Source organism: Muntiacus reevesi, chromosome 20 (assembly GCF_963930625.1).
Source record: "Muntiacus reevesi chromosome 20, mMunRee1.1, whole genome shotgun sequence".
Lineage (NCBI taxonomy): Eukaryota > Metazoa > Chordata > Mammalia > Artiodactyla > Cervidae > Muntiacus > Muntiacus reevesi.
Window position 1 is genome coordinate 18,110,176 of NC_089268.1, and position 21,674 is coordinate 18,131,849.

At 36.4% G+C, this 21,674-nt stretch overlaps 1 protein-coding gene across 7 annotated transcripts in view; it reads left to right on the top strand.

Annotated features, from left to right (window-relative positions):
• Positions 1–21,674, top strand: part of UBR2 (ubiquitin protein ligase E3 component n-recognin 2) — a 104,989-nt gene that overhangs the window by 69,418 nt on the left and 13,897 nt on the right. For 3 of the 7 annotated variants that reach the window (XM_065913258.1, XM_065913257.1, XM_065913260.1), the window contains 16 exons: positions 66–190; positions 2,071–2,123; positions 3,600–3,702; positions 4,717–4,765; positions 5,193–5,347; positions 7,165–7,267; positions 7,760–7,869; positions 7,976–8,056; positions 8,350–8,528; positions 9,267–9,466; positions 11,570–11,663; positions 12,477–12,638; positions 14,112–14,215; positions 14,873–14,951; positions 17,896–18,044; positions 18,436–18,491. In XM_065913258.1, coding sequence (XP_065769330.1) covers positions 66–190; positions 2,071–2,123; positions 3,600–3,702; positions 4,717–4,765; positions 5,193–5,347; positions 7,165–7,267; positions 7,760–7,869; positions 7,976–8,056; positions 8,350–8,528; positions 9,267–9,466; positions 11,570–11,663; positions 12,477–12,638; positions 14,112–14,215; positions 14,873–14,951; positions 17,896–18,044; positions 18,436–18,491 — 1,802 coding nt within the window. Of the gene's footprint in view, positions 1–65; positions 191–2,070; positions 2,124–3,599; positions 3,703–4,716; positions 4,766–5,192; positions 5,348–7,164; positions 7,268–7,759; positions 7,870–7,975; positions 8,057–8,349; positions 8,529–9,266; positions 9,467–11,569; positions 11,664–12,476; positions 12,639–14,111; positions 14,216–14,797; positions 14,952–17,895; positions 18,045–18,435; positions 18,492–21,674 lie in introns of those variants that run through there. The other 4 variants (XM_065913259.1, XM_065913262.1, XM_065913261.1 and 1 more) reach the window with 4 other exon arrangements.

Here is a 21,674-nt window from a genome sequence, read left to right on the forward strand (position 1 = left end):
TATGTATTGCTTATAAATATTATGATTGTTAAGTGTGTGTATATGTACTTATTCATTGTTGACAGGAGAGAGATTTAGTCCTGGAGTTGGACAGGTTAATGCTACAGATGAGATTAAACGAGAGATTATCCATCAGTTGAGCATCAAACCTATGGCTCATAGTGAATTGGTTAAGTCTTTACCTGAAGATGTAAGTACCTACATTTTAAAAAACATATGGAAATCCTTCCATAAACCCTTCCATAAATATATGGAAATATTTAAACCTTTAACTGTCCGTCTAGTATACCTTTTCCACAATTGTAAAAACTATGGTGCTAGCACATGTATAACTCTAGTCACTCTTATTAGAAGTAAATAGAAAAAGAAAATACTAGGTACTAGGAGTGGAAAGCAGCAAAGAAATAGAATCCTTTATAGTGAAGCCTTGAAAGAGATAAGGCTACTGAATAAAACAAAATGTGTTCCTTAGAACTGAATTTACATATCCATTAAAGAAGGATTATTGATAGGGTGTTTAGTACAAAGTTGTGATGGGTAGAGATAACACTATAACCTAGAAATACCTACTCAACTATGTTGAATAAACTAAAGTTTGCTAGAGTTTTTTCCTTCTAAAGCATCCAAAAGCCCTCCTAGGCCATTCCTCTCATTTTAGTGAATGTAAATTAGCATTCATGTGGGCATTCGTAGATCAGTTGTAGCTATTTTTCCTACTAGAATCTTAAGGTCCTCTACCGCCTGTTTTTCAACCCTGGGCTTTTTAGAAACCCTGATTACAGTTGGGAAAGATTTTTCAAAATGTTTTCCCATGTTTGAAACATAGATTAGAACTCTGAATCTTAATTTTCATTCTTCGAGGATTTAAACCTTTACTTGTGGCGTTGTAATACTTCTCTTAAATGTTGTCTTATTTCAAACTTAAAAAACTTCAAACATTTATAGGAATAGAGAACATAGTATAATGAACCCCTCACCAGTTTCACCAGATGACCAATCTTATTTCTACTCTAATCACTAATCCCTACACCCTCACTGGGTTATTTTGTGGAGAATACCAGATTTACCGCTTCATCTATAAATAGAATTGTATATACCTAAAATAGTGGTTCTCAACCAGGGATAATTTTGGCACCTCCCGCCCCGGGAGGGGACCATTTGACAGTGTCACTACTCAGGCCTGAGTGTGTGTGTTCCTGGCATCCATTCGACAGAGGCCAGGATATGCTAAATATCCTACAGAACAGGATAGGCTCCCACGATAAAGACCTATCTAGTCCAAATGTCAGGAGTGCCAAGGTTGATCCAAAAGATACAAGCTTCTAGAAAAAACCTGTGCATTTGCCAGTTATCACACCTAAAAAAATAATAATTTTTAATATCACTAAATATCTATTAAGAATAAAAATTACATGTAGTTTTTTTTTAGGTCTCTGTTAATGGGCTGCTTTTGCCATTTCCATTTCTAGTTATGTATGCAGGTACTTTTTAATGCAGAAAATGAGGGAACAGTTATAGTTTCACTTAGATGTTAGAATAGAAAGAAATAAAATTTAAAAAGCATTTTAAAATGCAAATACCTTGTACAGAGTGATGGCATCTATATCTACCAAACATTTTTGACCAGAGAATTCTTTTTTCCCACGCAATTCCTGTTAACATCTTGTCACAAATAAGATATGATTTGGAAAATGGTATTTTAATGAAGATAGATAAGAAATTAGTGTAGCTATTTCAGAAAATATTACAAAGATATAAATTTTGTTTAAATGTTATGTATACTTTGTGTTTTTATTTCATTCCTTTTGAAAGCTGTCACCTTGATTTCATATGATGACTTGTTTTTAATTGTATCAGTCTGAATGAATGTTAGCTTACCAAGTAAATTTCCCCAACTGCATATCAATCGTGTTTCCTATGGAAATCCTATGGAATCTGTAGAAACTGAGATAGTAGTGTATTCACTTTATACAATTGCTCTATGAAGCTTAATGAGATAAAAGCACAGTGCTCAGACTGCTAGCAGATACTGTTATTAACATGAAACACATTTATTTCCTGTACCTTTAGGAGAACAAAGAGACTGGCATGGAGAGTGTGATTGAAGCAGTTGCACATTTCAAGTGAGTTTATTTTCTATTTTTTCACATTTGATTTTATTTTATACATTAATTTTTCTTAGAGTATTTCCTTTGATGAAAGTGAGAATAAAATTGTTTTCAGAGGGACAGCCGTTTTCAAACATGTAATTCTGAACTAGATTTTTCACTGACATTTCCCTTTTATGATCTAGCCCTGTGCTTAACAACTTAAAGTAGATATATGAGAATTTTCATTGTATTCAAAATAGGTGTTCATAGCTGATAGTTTCAAATAGCTGAAATTAGCCTGGTCTTAAGTAAATGCATTACTCTTCCTTTGTTTCCATCTGAATGTGCCGCCTGAGCTGTGGTCAGCCTCTAAAGAACGCTTTCTTTGGTGTCCTGTGTGTCACCCAATCAATAAACTAGTTTATCCCCTTAAGGTTGTTGAGACAGTTTCTTAATCCTGCTTTTTCTTTGCTCCTCACTTCAATGACAGTGTCTTTATTTCTGTTGATTTTAGAACAATACATGTTTTTAGGGGAAGTATCAAAAAAACTATAAAAGAGATTCTCAGGGGCTTCCCAGGTGACTCAGTGGTAAAGAATCCACCTACCAATGCAGGAGACCTGGGTTCAATCCCTGATCAAAGAAGATCCCACATGCCATGGAACAGCTAAGCCTGCGTGCCACAACTACTGAGCCTGTGATCTCAGCCCAAGTGCAGCAGCTGCTGAAGCCCATGCACCGAGAGCCGCTGTTTTGCAACAAGAGAAACCTCTGCAGTAAGCCTGCACACCACAACTAAGAGTGGCCCCCGCTGTCTGCAACTGGAGAAAGCCCATGTAACAACAAAGACCGGCACAGCCAAAATAAATATAAATAAAGTAAATGATTTTTAAAAAATTCTCTCAACCCAGATTACACTTGCTTTTTTCACTTGGTAGAACTTTTCATAGACATCTTTACATGTCAAAATATAGAAGTTAGCATCACTTTTAATAGTTTTCAATTGTCTGACGATAGCATAATGTGTGTTACCTGTCCCTTATTGTTAGACCTCAAATTGTCACTACAGTGATCATCATGTTCCCGTGTCCAATTAGAATAAATCCATAGTGGACATGCTAGATAAAATGGATGCACATAAAGCTTTGGACATAGATTACCAAATGAATCCACAGAAAGTAGTTCCAGGTTATACTCACTAGCAGTGTATGAGATTTTTTAATTAATTAATTATTTATTTATGTTTGGCTGCCCTGGGTCTTCGTTGCTATGCATGGGCTCTCTCTAGGTATACAGGCTTCTCACTGGGGTAGCTTTTCTTGTGAAGCACAGGCTCTAGGGCGTGGCTTCAGTAGTAACAGCACACAAACTTAGTTGCCTGGTGGCTGACATGATCTTCCCAGATCAGGGATCAAACCCATGTCCCGTGCATTGGCAGGCGGATTCTTAACCACTGGACCACAAGGGAAGTCCAGAATATGAGACCTAAGAATTTTTTCTTCCCCAAAGGAAACCTGGATTAACAGGACGAGGCATGTATGAACTGAAACCAGAGTGTGCCAAAGAGTTCAATTTGTATTTCTATCACTTTTCAAGGGCAGAGCAGTCCAAGGTAATTGGGAAAATTAAAAAGTATATTGGGAAGGGGTTGCTTGGAGTTTTTTTGTTTTTGTTTTTCCTAAACAACTTGTACTGCTTTTCACACAGATTGAAAAAGGACACATTTTTATTGTAGAAAATTTGGAAAATATGGAAAGGTATAAAGAAGAAAGTACAGATGACCTATAATACCACCACTTAACATATGGGGTTTTCCCCTTAGTATTTTGTGTGTACATAAACGAGATCTATATAATTATACACGTACCTACACATATCTAATTGTATGTATTTTATTGACTTTTGATGACAAATCATCAACCTGTATGGTAATCAGTTAACCTGTTTCACACTCATTTCAGAATTGCTAGTGCTAGCATTATGCTTTCCCATGGTGACTTATGGAATTTAACTAGTTAAATTTTGCCTTTTAGCAGTTTACTCTTAAAAATAAGTTTTGAGTAAATGGCATTAAACAAAACTTAAACATGAAGCTTTTGTTTACTAGTTGATTTTTTTTTTGAAGTATAGTCAATTTATAATGTTATGTTAGTTTCAGGTATACAGTACAGTGATTCAATCTGTATATATATATGTAGTTTATATATATATATATAGTTTATATATATATAGTTTTTCAGATACTTTTCCCTTATAGGTTATTATAAAATATTGACTATAGTTCCCTGTGCTATGTAGTAGGTCCTTGTTGGTTATCTGTTTTATATATAACAGTGTTTATTCATTTTTGATGCATGAGATAGAGCTCAAACCTAAATAATTTTTTTACTTTGGTTGATACATGTTTCCCCTGCATTTTAAACCAAGAAAGAATCCACTTGGGGGATTCTCTTAGTGTAAGGGGAAGTTAACCTGGAAATCAATTTCAGAGTGATGACAAAATTAAGGATAGAAATTTCCTAAAATCAGAAGTTAGTATGACAAAGATTAACTTATATCAGTAGTTTTGGATATTAAATTGTTTCATATTACTTATTCTCTGTCCAAATTAATTCATTTTCATTAGGCAGAGGAAGCTCAACGGAAATTGAAAAGACAAAATAAAGAAGATACAGGTATTTTTAATCTTTCCCAAAATTTCATGTCAGTCTCTTAAGTTGTTAAAGGTTGTTTTCTATAGACTATGATAATAATCCCTAGTGAAGTAAAAGATGTAAATGTAAGCTTTCTGAATGAATGAACATTTAAAGGGCTAATATATAAGCTAATATAGACATATCTTGTACTGAGTCACCTCTGAGTTAATGGTTTTATCTCAGGTCTTCAGACATTTCTAGGGAAAAGAAAGACCTTCTTTTGTACTACTGCTATTTATGGAACTACTTTTATTCATTTAACTGACCCGAGAAGGTAAAATATAGCTTTAAGATGAAAATATTCTTTGAAGGCTATCAAAAGTACGCAATAAGGTCATAGCTTTTTTGGTTTGGTTTGATTTAAAGTGTGTTCTACAAAAGAAGCCAATAATATCTTTATTTTCAGCACTTCCACCTCCAGTTTTGCCCCCATTCTGTCCTCTGTTTGCAAGTCTGGTTAACATTTTGCAGTCAGATGTCATGTTGTTAATCATGAGGACAATATTGCAGTGGACTGTAGAACATAGTGGACATATCTGGTCTGAGTCCATGCTGCAAAGGGTAAGTTTGAAGACATGTATTATTTATATTTCAGTGGTTTTGTAGTAAAAACCAAAGTACAAAATACTCTTTCAATATCTGTACATGGGACACTTAGGTTAAAATGTAGTGTTATCTTACTTTGAAATAAAGTATTTTGTTTCTATTTTTGTGTCTGAGGATAAAAAGGAGAACTTGGCAGATGTTTTTACACCATGTGGTTGCGATTACCTGGCTTTTGTTGGCAGATCTGACTGGTCTCACTGTCTGGTCCTGACCTGTCTTTGTTTATGCAGTAGTCTGATATTTGTATGACGTGTTATTTGTTTTTTACTTAATTCTCTTTAAAAACTTGTGAGTTCATTAATACTTATATTTTGCAATTGAAGAAATTGAAAGTCAGGGACTTACGGTCCTATAGCTAATTAGTGGCAAGTTCAGAACCTTTGTATTTTACTTTATAGCTTTAATGTAAGTCGTTCATAAATTATCATCTCATTAAATTCACATAGTACTCCTATGTAAATAGTAGATAGTTTTTCTTCTGTATAGATGAAGAAGGCAAGTTTCAGTGAGAGTCAATTAACTGGTCTATGTTACTCAACTAGAAAGTAAGATAATACTAATACTCAGTTAATAGAATTAGCCTATTCTTGCCAGGCACTTTTATGTACTATACTGGTAACCCTCAAAACTCTAGAGGAAAGCTAATGTTTTTTCCCATTTTAAAAATGGTGAAGTTAGGCTCAGAGGAACTCCCTAAAGTTGCATGTAGTTTCAAAGCAGTGAAGCCAGAATTCAGATGAAGGTGAGCCTTCCTTCAAAGCTATTTCCTGTTGTCTCAACAGCCTCAAATATCTCACTGGCTAAGATATTTGTATATGTATACTTCCCTCATGGCTGGATGGGAGGGCATTTTGGGGGAGAATGGATACGTGTGTGTATGGCTGGGTCCCTTCACTGTTCACTTGAAACTGTCACAGTATTGTTAATTGGCTCTACCCCAATAATAAAAAGTTTAAAAAATAAAATGAGATTACAAAAATTAAAAATAATAAAATGTAAAAGCATGGAGTTGTGGTATACTGGAGACGATCAGTATTATATGAGCAGAAGAGTTGTGGGAAAACGGAGAAAAGAAGAATGAACATGATTTATCTTCTGTATACGTTGGCTTTATGTCGTTCACACTAATGTTCTTCCAAGTGTCTTGACAATCACAGCAGCCCTATATATAGGGAAAGATACAGAGACACCACACACGTATCTCCTTCAAAAACTGGGGAGCAGGGTAAAGAACAATAAAGATGAGACAGATTCAGTGTCGTTATATTCTTAGAAGTCTAGCAATGAATTTTTCATCAGGTATGCTGAACATCTTTATAAATGATGTGGCATTAGAGATAAAAGTATGTCTCTTTCTGAGATGATTTTTAGTCCTTAGGAAAACTAAACTAGTGTTATAGATTAGATAATCACATGATTGATGCTGTCAAGTCTAATTAGTTGACCACTGATCCTTAGAATCAGTGGTTTTTAAGACTGTAGTGTAGGGATGGAATAAAACTGAAAATTATATGACTCGCTAGTCACAGCTGTTAGTTATTTTAACTTACCTTGATAATTTGCAATTGAATTTTCTTCCTAGCTGAAATAGAAATTTTTGTTTCCTTGCTGGGAATTCTTTATTAGAAAATGAACTTTAGAGTTGGATCTAATAAAAATTAGTACTGTGAATTATTTTTTACTATACTTAATCTTTAATAGTTTGATTTCTCTTTTTTCAGTAGTGGATTCTTTTTTGTTATTTCTTACAAAAGTATGTACTTGTATTTTAGGTATTACATTTAATTGGAATGGCACTACAAGAAGAAAAACAGCATTTAGAGAATGTCATGGAGGAGCATGTCATAACATTTACCTTCACGCAGAAGATATCAAGTATGTATACAACTTTTACTAAACTAACTCAGCATATCAGTCATTTTTTAAGTGTAATATAACCTCTTTTATTTGACCATACAGGTTTTAAGTAGATTATATTGAATCCAGATTTCTGATGTTATCTGTATTTACCTGTGTATTTTATCAGAGCCTGTGTACTTATCAGATCTCATTCATTTTCCTAGACTTGTAAAATCTCAGGTAGACCTTTCAGCTGGGTTTTTATTGAATTTTGCTAGAGGCTATCTTAAAATAATCATATGGTGTAAGACGTCAATTTTTGAATGATGAAAGTGTTCTAGTTGTTAACAGCTTGTTTGTGAAACACAAATATGTCACATTTTGAGAAGTATTGAAAATTTCTTAAAGAGCTGTAATCGAATGATTGGCCAGTATTTTAAGCAATTTCATTTTATCTTCTTGTGCCTGGTAGTAAGCACTATGAAGTCTTAACTGATGCTCACATGCCCGTTTTTTCTTCCACCTTAGAACCTGGTGAGGCTCCAAACAACTCACCTAGTATACTAGCTATGCTGGAAACACTGCAGAATGCTCCCTACCTAGAAGTCCACAAAGATATGATTAGGTGGATATTAAAGGTAAAGTTTCCTACATCACTCTGCTTTTTGTGAAAAATATTAAATGCTTATCTTTAAATTTTAGAATGTTTTGTAGCTTCAGAGTAACTGATACTTTTTTTCATAGACTTTTAATGCTATTAAGAAGTTAAGGGAGAGTTCATCCACCAGTCCTGTGGCAGAGACAGAAGGAACCATAATGGAAGAGGTATAAGATGTAAAGTGTGGTAATACTGAAAAGATGTGACAAGCTCACTTTAAGCAATTAAATTTATCTGCAGTAAGTTGGTAGTTGATATTATTCACAAACATGTAAATGCAAAGAAATTGTGGCACTATTTGTTTATTTTTGTAGCAATCTTTTGGACTGCTTTTTTTTTTTTTTCCTTTAGCATGTTAAGTTGATTAAAAATCTAGTATTTACAATAAAAATATTTCTCCTGTAGGGGAAAAATGTGCCTTTAGCCTCTAGTGGTCTAATTAAATGAAGTGTAATTTCAGAGTTCGAGAGACAAAGACAAAGCTGAGAGGAAGAGAAAAGCCGAGATTGCCAGATTGCGCAGAGAAAAGATCATGGCTCAGATGTCTGAGATGCAGCGGCACTTTATTGATGAGAACAAAGAACTCTTTCAGCAGACATCAGAACTGGATTCCTCTGTCTCTGCTGTACTTGATAATGGGTAAAAATTAAGCACAAGTTTTGAAACGCTTGACCAGTGGTTCTCAATTGAGGAAGATGTTTGGTTTGGTTTTTTTTTCTTTTTACATGCATGTGTGTGTGCTAAGTCGCTTCAGTTGTGTCTGACTCTGTGACTCCATGGACTGTAGCCCGCCAGGCTCCTCTCTCCATGGGATTCTCCAGGCAAGAATACTGGAGTGGGTCGCCATTTCCTTCTCCAGGGAATCTTCCCAACCTAGGGATCAAACCCACATCTCCATGTCTCTTGCAAAGCAGGGAGATTCTTTACTGCTGAGTCACCAGGGAAGCCCCTTTTTTTCTTTATAAGTACACTTAGTCCTAAAGTAGTTTAGAAGAGTTGATAGAAAAATTGTGTGGCCTTGTAGTTGGAGGATTTAATCTTAGAAATCTGAGCTAATTAGCATATAATTATGAGCATGTCTCTATTGATAGGATAATTCCTGTGTATGCTTAAAATGTAAGTTATTGAAAAGACCCTTGACGCTCATAAATGAATGAGTACACTCAGCCCAGCTAACTTAGCATCTGGCTTCTGTGTTACATATTGGATTGCTTTGAGGATTGAAGGAGATCATTTTGATACATATGAAGACTTTGTCTCTCAAATCAAGTCATCAAAACTGTGTGTTAAATATGTACATACCTAAAATCTACTGTTCTCTGGTTCTGTAGAAACTTCTCAGGCTCGTTGATTACTCTCGTAACCTTGTCATTGCAGCCCTGTGGTTTCAGATACGACCCTTACAGCCCTGGGCCCAGCACAGACCCGGGTCCCTACACAGAGACAGTGTGTCACCTGTATACTGTGTCAGGAAGAGCAAGAGGTGAGCGCAGAAAGCAAGGCAATGGTCCTGGCCGCGTTTGTGCAGAGATCAACCGTGTTATCAAAAGACAGAAGTAAATTCATTCAGGATCCAGGTGAGTCATAGCTGTGTCCTCATCTGCCCTGTTAATAGTGACTGCCACTTAGTATGGTAAGTGACATACAGAATTTATTAATCTGCTGATAACTCTGTAGGCTTGCTGGTATCTTGGGCAGGTAACCTGGGTGGGAATTCCTCACTTGGCACATGCAGAAACGTTCCAGTGGGTTAAGTATCATGCCTGAAGTACACAGCTGATAAATAGCAGGGATTCAAAGGAAAGCTGTCCTTTGTGATAAAACATTAACGTACTTTGGTACTTATTTCCCATTCTTCACGCTTTAAAGTTCCGATAATTAGTCGACACACTGAAATGACAATAGTTATTTTTTCTCATGGATGGTCCCAGGGTGAAGTCCTGGTGAGCCAGCCCTGTGAGAAGCAGTCCTTGAGCCAGATTCTCATTTAGATTATTGAGATAGAGACTGCCATGTAGTGCAGGACATCATTCAGGGGTCTTGGAATCAGTGTCTATGGAATGGAGGGGAAGGAAGCAGGTTTGGCCAGAGGGAGAAGTTGAGCTATGGTACAGTCCCCAGAAGTCCTTAGCCAACCCCATAGGTGCTCTGGAGCTAGACAGAGCTCAAAGCTGTCCTGGGTTGGGCTAAGGGGGTGGGTTTTTTATACCCTGACACTGATAACAAACTGGTTGTGGGCTGCCTCTGGAAAGAGATGTGACCTTGAGCAAAGCAGTGTGACCCTGAGCAAAGTCTCTTAAAGAGGGATAACAGTTGAGTGCCCTCTTCTAACAGCTGATGGAGTAAGTCATTCATTCCTGCAGGGGCATCTGGGCTATACCTTGTTGTGTCCACCATAGATCCTTTTGTGTTTCTGCTCTTCTGTTTGTTTATATGTGCATGTGCCTCAGTGATACCAGTAAACTTCGTGAGAGTAAGAACTGTGTCTTAATTTCCAAGGCACTGTTTAGCCAGTGCCTTTCACATTGTATGACTAGAAGGAAATTTGAGAGCCCAGTAGTAAAATTGCCTTTTCTCTACATGGAAAGTCTTCAGAGTGTGGCTCTCAAGCCCCCTAGTTAAGAAAGATTGGTCTGCTTCATCTTAAGAAATGACCATTTGTACTAGATGGTTTACAGATTTCATTCTAGGCTGAAGATAAAGTTATCACCTGTATTTAGTTTGTTACCTGCTTGGAAAAACTGACTGGCTATAAGTGGATTTTTTTTAAGGCTTTCACAGTTTAGATCATTAAAGATTTTCTTTATGCTGTGAAATTTGCACTATTCTATTATATAAAGCAAATTGAGACAAGTAATTTTACTGTTAGAGAATTTCTAAAATTATGCTGATTTATGTAGAGAATTCCCAAAGAAGCCAGCTAGCCACTTTATGTTTGTCTTCATTTTTCATCTCCTTTGAATATAAAAGTTAGTGCCAGAGCAGAAGACTGTGTGAATTACCCCCTTTTCCCTACTCCGATCTGGGCTGCTGTCCTGGTATTTTGCTGCACCTTGACTCCTACAGTAATTGTGGCTCTTCTCTGCATGAGTGTCCTTAAGAAGAATCTCCTCTAGAGAGCGCCCCACTACTGCCAAGACGTCTTTTTTGTTCGAGATCTTTGTGACCCAGCTGCCCTGAAGGCATTAAAGACAGCTCCATCATTTGTGGGAAATAGGAGTCTCTTGGTGCCCTAAAAATGTGATGTGTTCAAAAAATTAGATGTACTTAAATACAGAATTCCCTGGAGAAGGAAATGACAACCCACTCCAGTATTCTTGCCTGGAAAATGCTATGGACAGAGAAGCCTACAGGGGGCTACAGTCCATAGGGTTGCAAAGAGTCAGACACAGCTGAGAGACACAGCTGAGCGACTAGACAACAACAACAGGATTCCAGTTTCAGTTCACAGTTCAAGGAAGTTTCATTAATTTGCTCAGGGTAATGAAAATTAGAGAGTCCTGTATTCTAAATAATCCAGGGTCTTGCATAAATTATTGGTATCTCAAAGGAATAAACTAGCATTTCATTTGAAGTTTACAAGCTCTTAGTAAGGATTCACAATTTAACATTGTACATTTGTATAGGAATATTAAATGCTTGAGTTTTCTCTTATGTTTTTTGTTTGTTTTATAATGCAGAAAATTATGATCCATTATTCATGCACCCTGATCTGTCTTGTGGAATACATACTGGTAGCTGTGGGCACATTATGCATGCACACTGTTGGCAAAGGTAATTTATGTTCTTAATATTAGTCAAGAGAAGCTTACCCAAAGACTCAAAATTTAATTTTTTAATAAAGGAAATTACATTCTAGAAAAAGGGGAGAGAACTAAACTCGTCAGAAGAAAAAAAGACTTCATTATTACGGCCTAACAAATAACAATTAAAATTAATTTACTTTGTCAGTACATTTAAAGGAGTGACTTAGAAACTTCATAGTATATCAAATATAATTTTTAATTTAGGGGTCTGTATTTTTTAATATGGGAAATCTAATAGACTAGATGAAGAAAAGGATTTTTACAGTGGTATAAACCCGAGAAGAATGTCTTTCTTCGGGTCCAGGGTGAAGAGCTCTTGATTCTGAAGATGCTAGCACTTGCCTAGTTACCCCTCAAGATTGTCATGGCTCCCTGAGCTAATATGGAATAACTTCAATACTCTATTTTGGTGCTTTCTATGTTCTCTAGCAGCAGAAGTGCCGTTATTCTAGTACTCTGCTCACTGAGTTGTCCTTTACCACCCCCTAGTAAGCAGCTCTAGTCCTGTGGGGGTAACCACAGAGCACTAGGACCAAGAAATATGCTACTTGGTGAATGACTGGTTTGCAAGGCAATCTTTTTTTAATTCTCCTGTTTTAGAACTCTTAGCCCTTTTTGCTATTTACTACAACTTAAAATATCACTTTTAAAAATAATTGAGGTCATTTTAAAATTTTAATTTTTAGATGTTTTGTGGAAACAAAATGTTGAAGCTTGTGGCTCTCATTAAAAAAAAAAAATTGCCATTGTTTTTGATACCTCATGTTTTCTAATTGTGAAGGTATTTTGATTCCGTTCAAGCTAAAGAACAGCGAAGGCAACAGAGATTACGCTTACATACAAGCTATGATGTAGAAAATGGAGAATTCCTTTGTCCCCTTTGTGAATGCTTGAGTAATACTGTTATTCCTCTGCTGCTTCCTCCAAGAAATGTTTTTCATAGGTAAGTTTTGGCTCATAAAACCTTTATATTAAAGAAGTTTCCTTTAGAAGGTAGTGAAATGATAAACCACAGCTGGGTGAGGATATCACTGTAGGTAAATGCATGTTTTCCAGGTACTTTGCAAACTTTTTATTTAGTCATTTCTTCCAGCTGACCTATGAGATACAATTTTAGTTTTTAGAAAGGAACAGACCAAAATTTAAGTTTCTTGGTCACCCGTAAACACTATAAAGGATATAAAATTCCCATGGGTTCATGAAAACTGTCTCCTTTATTTTTAAGACCCTGCTCTAAATATCTCCTTCATACTTTTTTGAGACACTCAGTAAATCAGTGGGGGGAGGGACAACTCAAACTGACCTTATTGAGCATACTAACAATTAAATATTATTTTTTGCAATTTACTGGCCAATTGAAGAATTGGGCCAAAAAGTGAATATCTGTTAAGTGTATTTAAAATGTGAAAATTTTGTTATTTCATGATGTCTAGTGTGCTTTTTAGTTATTCATGATCATATTCTTTTCAAATATGAATTTGATGGTATCTCCTATTCAAACCTGACCTTTGTATACATTAAGTTTTATGAATGTGAGTCATCTGTTTATTTGTATGCTACTATTTGGGTTTAAATTAAAGAAGAGTCGGTTTTTTTCTCTTCAATTTTAAGAGTTCAAACTATGGTGTCTTAGTCTATGCTACCACAAAATGCTCTTAAAATACCATTAGATATGATGTAAGCTCATGCTTTTTTAATCAGAAAAGAAATATCATGGTGCTGACTTATATCTGCATTTGAACTGATAAAGAAATTAGTCACTGTAAGATTAAGAATAGAATTCTCTTGCGTGTAAAGAGAAAAAAATCACTTCTGTGGTTCAGGTTTTGCTTTTTTTCCCAGGAGAGTCAGTTATGGCACATTTGTTAAGAACACAAGCTATAGTGTCTGGTGTAGCTGGGTTTGAATGCCACATCTGTCCCATATACAGCCTTAGTCAAGTTACATAGCTCAAAACCTCAGTTTCCTCATCTGTAAAATGGGGACAATAATATAACCTATTTTATTAAGAAAATTTTGAGGATTAAATCTAATACTGTGAAATGCTTGCAACATAACTAGATGCTTGCCGCATAATAAGCAGTCAATAAATAGTATCCATGATGTGTTGGTTGTGATATTCAAGAAATACTGGCAAATTCTGGTACTAAAAAAGTGAAATTTTTGAAAATAACTCAATTTTATGCTAATAATTAGTAGCATCATATTGACAAATAATACATTTTCATTTCCATTAACAAAAAAATACCTATTCTAACTTTTAAAAGTAACAAATTTTCCCCAAGTTTTTTTGGTTGTTTTAGTATTTTAATGTTTGAAGTATGTTTAAAATATACCCGTGATGATTTAAGGAGTCTTTTTGTATCTTAAACTAAGCAACAGCAGAATACTAAACACTCTCTATAATCTTTTCTAGCAGGTTAAATTTTTCAGACCAACCAAATCTGACTCAGTGGATTAGAACAATATCTCAGCAAATAAAAGCATTACAGGTTCTTAGGAAAGAAGAAAGTACTCCTAGTAAGTTCTGATAACCTGCTTTCATTTTTCCCTAATATCTGAGACCATTGGAAAATATAGTTCCAGAATAAATTGTTCTAAAATATTTTAAAAGTGAAACCTCACATTTTAAAATTTGACTTACTCAAATTTTCTTTATCTTAATGAACTAAATTTGAAACTGCTACATTACTCCTTATTCCTTGAACACACAAGCTCATGTGTAGTTTATGATAGATACTTCTCACTTATTTCCCCCATTTTATTGAAGAGCTTCTGGGGGTGGGGGAGATGTAACTGAGTATTGAAGAGCTGGCTTTATTCTCCATGGGCTGACTCACTTTATTGTTGGCATTACCAAAACCTTCCCAAGTTTGATAGGTATGCACTGCACTTCTGACCTTGAGGGAAAGTGAGCTGAGCAGAATTTATACCATTGGTTTTAAGGAAACAAAACAGCGTACTCTTCCAGTGGTTGCACTATCAGGAGAAGCACAATGATTGAGGAAGGTGTCTAGCTCATCCAGAGCAATAGTACTTTTCATGCTTTGAATGTATATTACACCAGTTTTCATTATGGGAATTTTTCCTGTTTTAATTTAGAATGAAATTTATGGCTGAAATTTATAGAAATATTGTGGACTGAAGAATAATAGTATAAAATGCTTGTTTCTGTAGTTACTGCCTCATCAAAGAATTTAGAAAATATGGATGAATTGCACCTTCCTGAAGGATTTAGGCCTGATTTTCATCCTAAGTGAGTATATTATCCCTTTTACATTTGGCCCACTTGAAATGAAAAATTAAATTAGCCATTAGTAAGAATATAAATTTGTCAAGTAGGAAAGCGGAATGTTACAGGACATTGATCTTAATAAATCCTGAGACTTAATGCAGGAATACTGATAAACACCTAAGACCTACATGTTTAATTCTCACAAACTTCTAGGTGTTGCTGACTGCCTACTTCACCCCTTTTTCTGGCTCTTCTTGATAGCACCTCATCAGTACATCTAAATCCAAGCTGCTCAGCCTCCTCACCAAAGTCCATGCTTCCTACTGACTTCTGTATTTCTATTTACGGACCCACCAACCTCTTAGTAACTCTGGGTCAAAACCAGAGTGTTTTCAGCCTTATTTTACCCCATCAGTTCAGTTCAGTCTCTCAGTTGTGTCCAACTCTTTGCAACCCCATGGACTGCAGCACGCTAGTCTTCCCTGTCCATCACCAACTCCCGGAGCTTGCTCAAACTCAGGTCCATTGAGTTGGTGATGCCATCCAATCATCTCATCCTCTGTCATCTCCTTCTCTTCCTCCCTTCAATGTTTCCCAGCGTCAGGGTCTTTTCCAGTGAGTCAGTTCTTCGCATCAGGTGGCCAAAGTATTGGAGTTTCAGCTTCAGCAGCAGTCCTTCTAATGAATATTCAGGACTGATTTCCTTTAGGATCGACTGGTTGGATCTCCTTGCAGTCCAAGGGACTCTGAAGAGTCTTCTCCAACACCATAGTTGGCCACATTTTACCCCATAGCCAGTAAGTTACAAAGTATAGCCCAGATTCTAGAACTAGACTGCATTTGTTCAGTTCCAGCACCACTGTTTATTAGCTGTGCCACTTTGTGCAAATCACTTAACCTAACTCAATTTCCTCATCTGTAAAGGGAAGAAAATAGTATCTACCTCATATGTGTGATAAAGTGACATAATGCCCTTAAAGTTACCTGGCAGCTGTGCCTGGCACATACTAAATGTCTCAGCAAAAGTAGTGCATATATGCATGCTCAGTCACATCCAGCTCTTTACAACCCCGTGGGCTGTAGCCCACCTGACTCCTCTGTCCATGGGATTTCCCAGGCTGCTGCTGATATGGGTTGCCATTTCCTGCTCCAGGGGATCTTCCTGACTCAGGGATCAAACCTGTGTCTCCTGCATTAGCAGGCGGATTCTTTACCACTGTGCCACCTGGGAAGCTGGCAAAAATAGTACTGAAAGGTTTAAATAGAATAAACATCAATCGTGGGCCTCCCACATTCCCCCTTCCCATCCCCAATCCTGTCATTTTGTTCTTTCTACTATTTACTTCCTTATTTCTAATTAAGATGCTTAATCAACTGTGTCTTGATTCATCTTTTTTTTTTAAAGTATCTTTACAGAGACTAGTAATATAGGATTCAGCTTTTACCTCTACCCTGTTCACTTACTTTTCACCAATCTTCCTGTAGAGTTATTCTACAATTTTTGGTTAAATCATTTGTCAATTTTTACGTTATAATTGTTAATACTGATAGGTTGTGTGATAAATCTTTCTTCTACAGTTTTGTTTTCCTGTGATTAATAATTACCTTTTTTTCCCCATGTACTTGGTTTTCTGTGTATGTAATACTTTTTTCCCTAAATGCTGTTGTAGGTCTGTCAGATGCCTAGCCGTGGCTATTAGTGCTTGGATCCATCTGATGATCTTCTTCCCTGAAGCCCTCCTCCCACAGCCTCTGTCCTCTCAAACCAGTCAGGACAGGGCACAGCTCTTGCTAACACTCGCCCTGGCCATGCTCCTCTTGTTTGCTGGATCTTGTATCCTTCTCTTTCTTCATTTACTTCCTCACATTGCATCCCTCAGCAGATTTCTGAAAAAAGGTGCCTGGATGTTAAATTTTCCATGTCTGAAAATACATTTGTTGTATCCACATGCTTGATGGATGGTTTGGGTAAAGAATTATAGGTTAGAAGTTACTTCACATCTAAATGTTGAACACATTATTTTACTAACTTGTAGCACCCATTGAGAAATTAACACCTGATTCCTATTCCTTTGTCATTTTATTACTTCTGGAAACTGTTGTGGTCATCTTATTAATTCCCAGTGTTCTGGAATTTCTCTGTGATATTCCTTGGTGTGTGAATCCTCATTCATTTCGCTATGTGTGTTTTCAACAGGCTCTTTAAAGATTCATATCCTACAGTTCTGGGAATTTTTTTTGGTTTTTCCTTAGATAATTTTCTCTTCTTGGATTTCTGTTCTTTGAGCTAGCCCTACTGTTAGCTCATTGTTGGCCCTCTTGGACTGATCCCCTAATTTTTTCTTAATTAATTTACTGTTTTCTGCACTGTCTCTCCTTCCCTGAGTTCCTTTTTCTGCTTCTCTGTTTTGATGTTTCTCTCTTTGATGTGTGATTCTTTCCTTAAATGTTTATTGGTCCTTGGGTGACTGTTCAAGAATAAATCACTAGGAAGCTCAGTAGATAACCTGGTGAGCAGGTTGGAACTTCTTGACAGATGAGCCTCACAGTGAGGAGATCAAACCCCTACCAGTCTTTTTTTCTTGGGACCCTGAAAATGTCATTGTGTAAAGCTGGCTTTTCCGTGAGGATTCATCACTGGAGAAACTAAAATCTATGGCAGTGGGTATACATTGAGATGTTCTTGAGATGGAGGAAGAGGTCAAGGGTCCTGTAGTTCAATATGTAGACCTTCAGCCTAATACCTTGTTTTTGGGCCTGTGCCTCATCACCACCAACCCAAGATGAACGTAACTATTCTCAGGCAGGGGCTGTCTGCATGTCTTTAATTCCCCCTTTTCATACAACTGTCTTTAGATAGTTTAAGGGGTTCTATTCCAACATAGAAGATAGCTATTAAGAAACGGAGCGATTTGATTGATGTGAGCACATTGTTTTGAGCTAATGCTATACATGTTCACTTCAGGAACCCTTACTCTGAAAGCATAAAAGAAATGCTAGCAACATTTGGAACTGCTACTTATAAGGTGGGATTAAAAGTTCATCCCAATGAAGAGGATCCCCGTGTGCCCATAATGTGTTGGGGTAGTTGTGCATATACCATCCAAAGCATAGGTAAGAGATTTAGAATTGTGCTTTAAATCTAAAGTATACATTGACATGAGTTGTGTGCAGATTTAAAGTGGGCAACATTGTTAAGCAGTAATATAAAAACTTTGAAGCAGGAAATGTAGTATACTGACAAAATATTAGATTGACAGTTTATAAATTAACCACAGCCACAAAAGCACTCGGTGGTGCTTTGGGTGGTGGTTACAGCTTCTAGTCAGTTAAAATAATGTGTTTTCACTTTTACTTCTCATGCACAGTTAATTCTTGTGAAATAACTTGATTTCAAAACCTGACAATATTATGCTTTCTTCAGAAAGAATGTTTTTTTACTTTTTTTAAAAGCTTGTAATATACAAAGCATAAAATTTATCATCTTTACTATTTTTAACCACAGAAAGAATTTTAAGTGATGAAGATAAACCATTGTTTGGTCCTTTGCCCTGTAGACTGGTAAGTTATCAGTTTACTTGATCCATGGAATGGGAAAGTAGAAATTAGGTTGTTCTGCTCTTTTTAATCCGAAAAACCTGTAATGGTTATTTAAGCATAGAGTCATTCCTTTTGTGGTAAAATCCATTTTCTATAACAGTATTGAAGCAGTAATGTTTGTAATTTAATTTTTCATGATTTTTCGTTTAAATAGACTTCATCTCTTTTGGTTAAACACGTAAAAAGATGGGGGAAAAGCTAAAAACAAAGTGCTTGTTCTTGAATTTTTAGTTCTATAGTCGGAAATACTGAACAGAACCTCTCCTCTACCACATTTGACTACCTGTTGTAAGCAGCATGTAAATAAATACAAATTAATGTCAGAACAGAGTAATTTAATGTCTAGAAGAGTGAAGGAATATACAGCTAAAGCTTGCTCATTTTTACTGTGTAGCTAATATGCCCTTCATCTGCTGCTTACTGTTCAAACTTACAGTTGTAAAAGTGCCTGTAATTTTATTCGTGTAACATCACCTGAGGAGCTTTTAAAAATGCCTAGGCCCTACTTCAGGTCAGTTAAATCAGAGTATCTGAAGATGGGCCCCAGGCATTAATATTTTTTAAAAGCTTTGCCCGAGGCCAGGATTGAGAACCACTGATATAAGAGCAATCTTTGGAGTTTTTTAAAAATACAGACACCTGGGTCACTTCGACTTATTAAGTTGGAATATCTAGGAGTGTGCCCTGGTATTACAACTGCCCTGAATTGTTTTTTATAGTAAATCAGTAGAACAGCAGTTTCCTGTAGTCTTAGCTATGGTATGTGATGGATAGGACGTGACCATCAGTGTTGACGGTGACATTTTTTGCTGCAGTAAATAAAGAGTTGATAAATATGCTGATAAGGCAGTCACAAATGTATAGAATAGAGGTTATTTTGTCTGGTTTTTAAGGCAGTTCTTACATTTTCTAGATTCTATATACTTCACATGACCTCTTTGGCACTCTGTCTATTTCTCTGCTAATATGATTGTGTGTAATCTGTTTATATTGATTGTTATACCAGTCAGTCTTGCATTCCTGAAATAATCCCAACTTGGTCATGTAGAGCAGGGGTCCCCAACCTCCGGCTGCCAACTGTTCCGGTCCTGTTAGGAACTGGGCAACAGGGCAGGAGGTGAATACAGGCAAGCGAGCGAAGCTTCATCTGCTGCTTGCCATCACTTGCATTACCACTGGAACCATCCATCCCCTCCCGCACCTTGCCAGCCCTGTCTGTGGAAAAATTGTCCACAAAACCAGTCCCTGGTGCCAGAAAGGCTGGCAACCACTGATGTAGAGTAGCATTTTAATATAACATTATATTTGATTTGCTAATATTTTATCTAAGTTTATTTTTCTATGAGAAATTTCTAAGAAAAATTTAATTTTTTGAAGTATATAGTATATAGCCATTAGGGACAAACTTCTATTTTTTTGACTTCCACTTTTCATCTTCATTGATCTTTGTCTCCTATATCAGATGATAAAGGACCTCCATAAGGTGGTTTATCTTCCCCCCCCACCTCTTGATTTCTATGACATTCCTGGTTTTCTCCCTATCTTTCTGGCAGCTTCTTCTCCATCTTCTTTCCCTCCTTTGTCCTATAAATATTATTTTAAACCCCCAGAGTTTGGCCCATGACTCAGTCATGATATTCTTCCCTGGTCAACCCTGTCTATGGCTCTGATTTCAGTTACTTCCAAATGATTCCCACCTGTATATCTCCAAGCCCGATCTGTTACCATATTGCCTGCTTTATTTTTCTCACCTGGATCTCCTAAAGGCACCTCAAATTGAACATTCCAGCTTAATTTTTCTTCCTATATTCAGTGTCTTAGTTAGTGTCACCACTGTCCATCCAGGTGACCAGGCCAGAATCTTGGAGGTACTTTCGGATGCATCATTTGATCCGGATGTTCATGTCCGGTTGATCAGCAGAGATTGTTGAATTCCTCTCCTGCTTATTTGTCCTATTTTTTCTATTCAATTTATTTGGTTCAGCCCTGTATCTTTTCTTACCTAGATTATTATAATAATAATAACAAGATTATTATAATCATAATGATAAGATTATTATAACAATATATAATAATATAATAAATTATACTTATAATTATATAATATATTGTTATTAATTTAATTGGTAATGTTATTGATTAATATTGTAATTGTATAATAATGATAATAAGATTCTCTACCCTGAATCTCACTTTCTCCTAACATACTCTCAGAGGGGTTCTCCAAAAAATAACGCCAGTCATACGTCTTAAATGTTATTTCTCCATTATCACTCACCTCGTGCCAGTCTCCATATCCATTGTCCAGGATTGCAGAATCATTACTGGTCCCCAGATGCTAGTTCCAGGCTTTTGCCTCTGCTCAAGTGCCCAAAGCAGACAGCTCCTCTTTAAGAAGCTCTTCAAGCTTTGTCTTCCCTGGAAAACTTCTGAGCCATGAGTGGGATATCGCTCGTCTGAGATCCTGCCTCCTTTAGTTGTCCCCACCCCCCCTTTTCTTTCCCTTCCTACCCTCAAGGCTGTGAGCTCCTTGACAGAAGCGGTTGGGAGGGCTGAGTTTTCATTTTAAGATCTTCAAAACCAAGACTAGCCTATTGTAGTTCCTCAGTATCTACTGAACCAAACAACATTATAGAAAATTTAGAAAACAGAGAAGTAGGAAGAAAACTTAAGTCAGTCACCCATTTGTCTTTTTCATTAGCATGTTTATACTTTTATTATAATAGATAATTACATGTAGTTTTGTTCCTACTATATTCTTCACTTTAAAGTTTTCTTGTTGTTGCTACATAGTCCCCATAGTAGTTTTTGATGTTTACTGACACCCTGATTTTATATAGCCGTCTTCCTTGAAGTTTCCCCAGTATTGGGAATATTTCCCACATTTTAGTGTATTTCTTTAGACTAAATACAAAGAAATGCTGCTTCACATTCCTGAGAGTCTCTTCTCTGTTTACTGACTGTCTTGACACATGTATCCTTAACTTTTCCATACAGAACTAGCAGCATGGTGATAGGAGATAACTTTGTTTTATTCAGCATACAATTAGATATTTTCTGTTCCATTCATTTCACCTTAGAGACATGTCAGTAAAGATGTCATAAGATTCAGTACCATATCATCTAGAGATTTTATTGTACTTC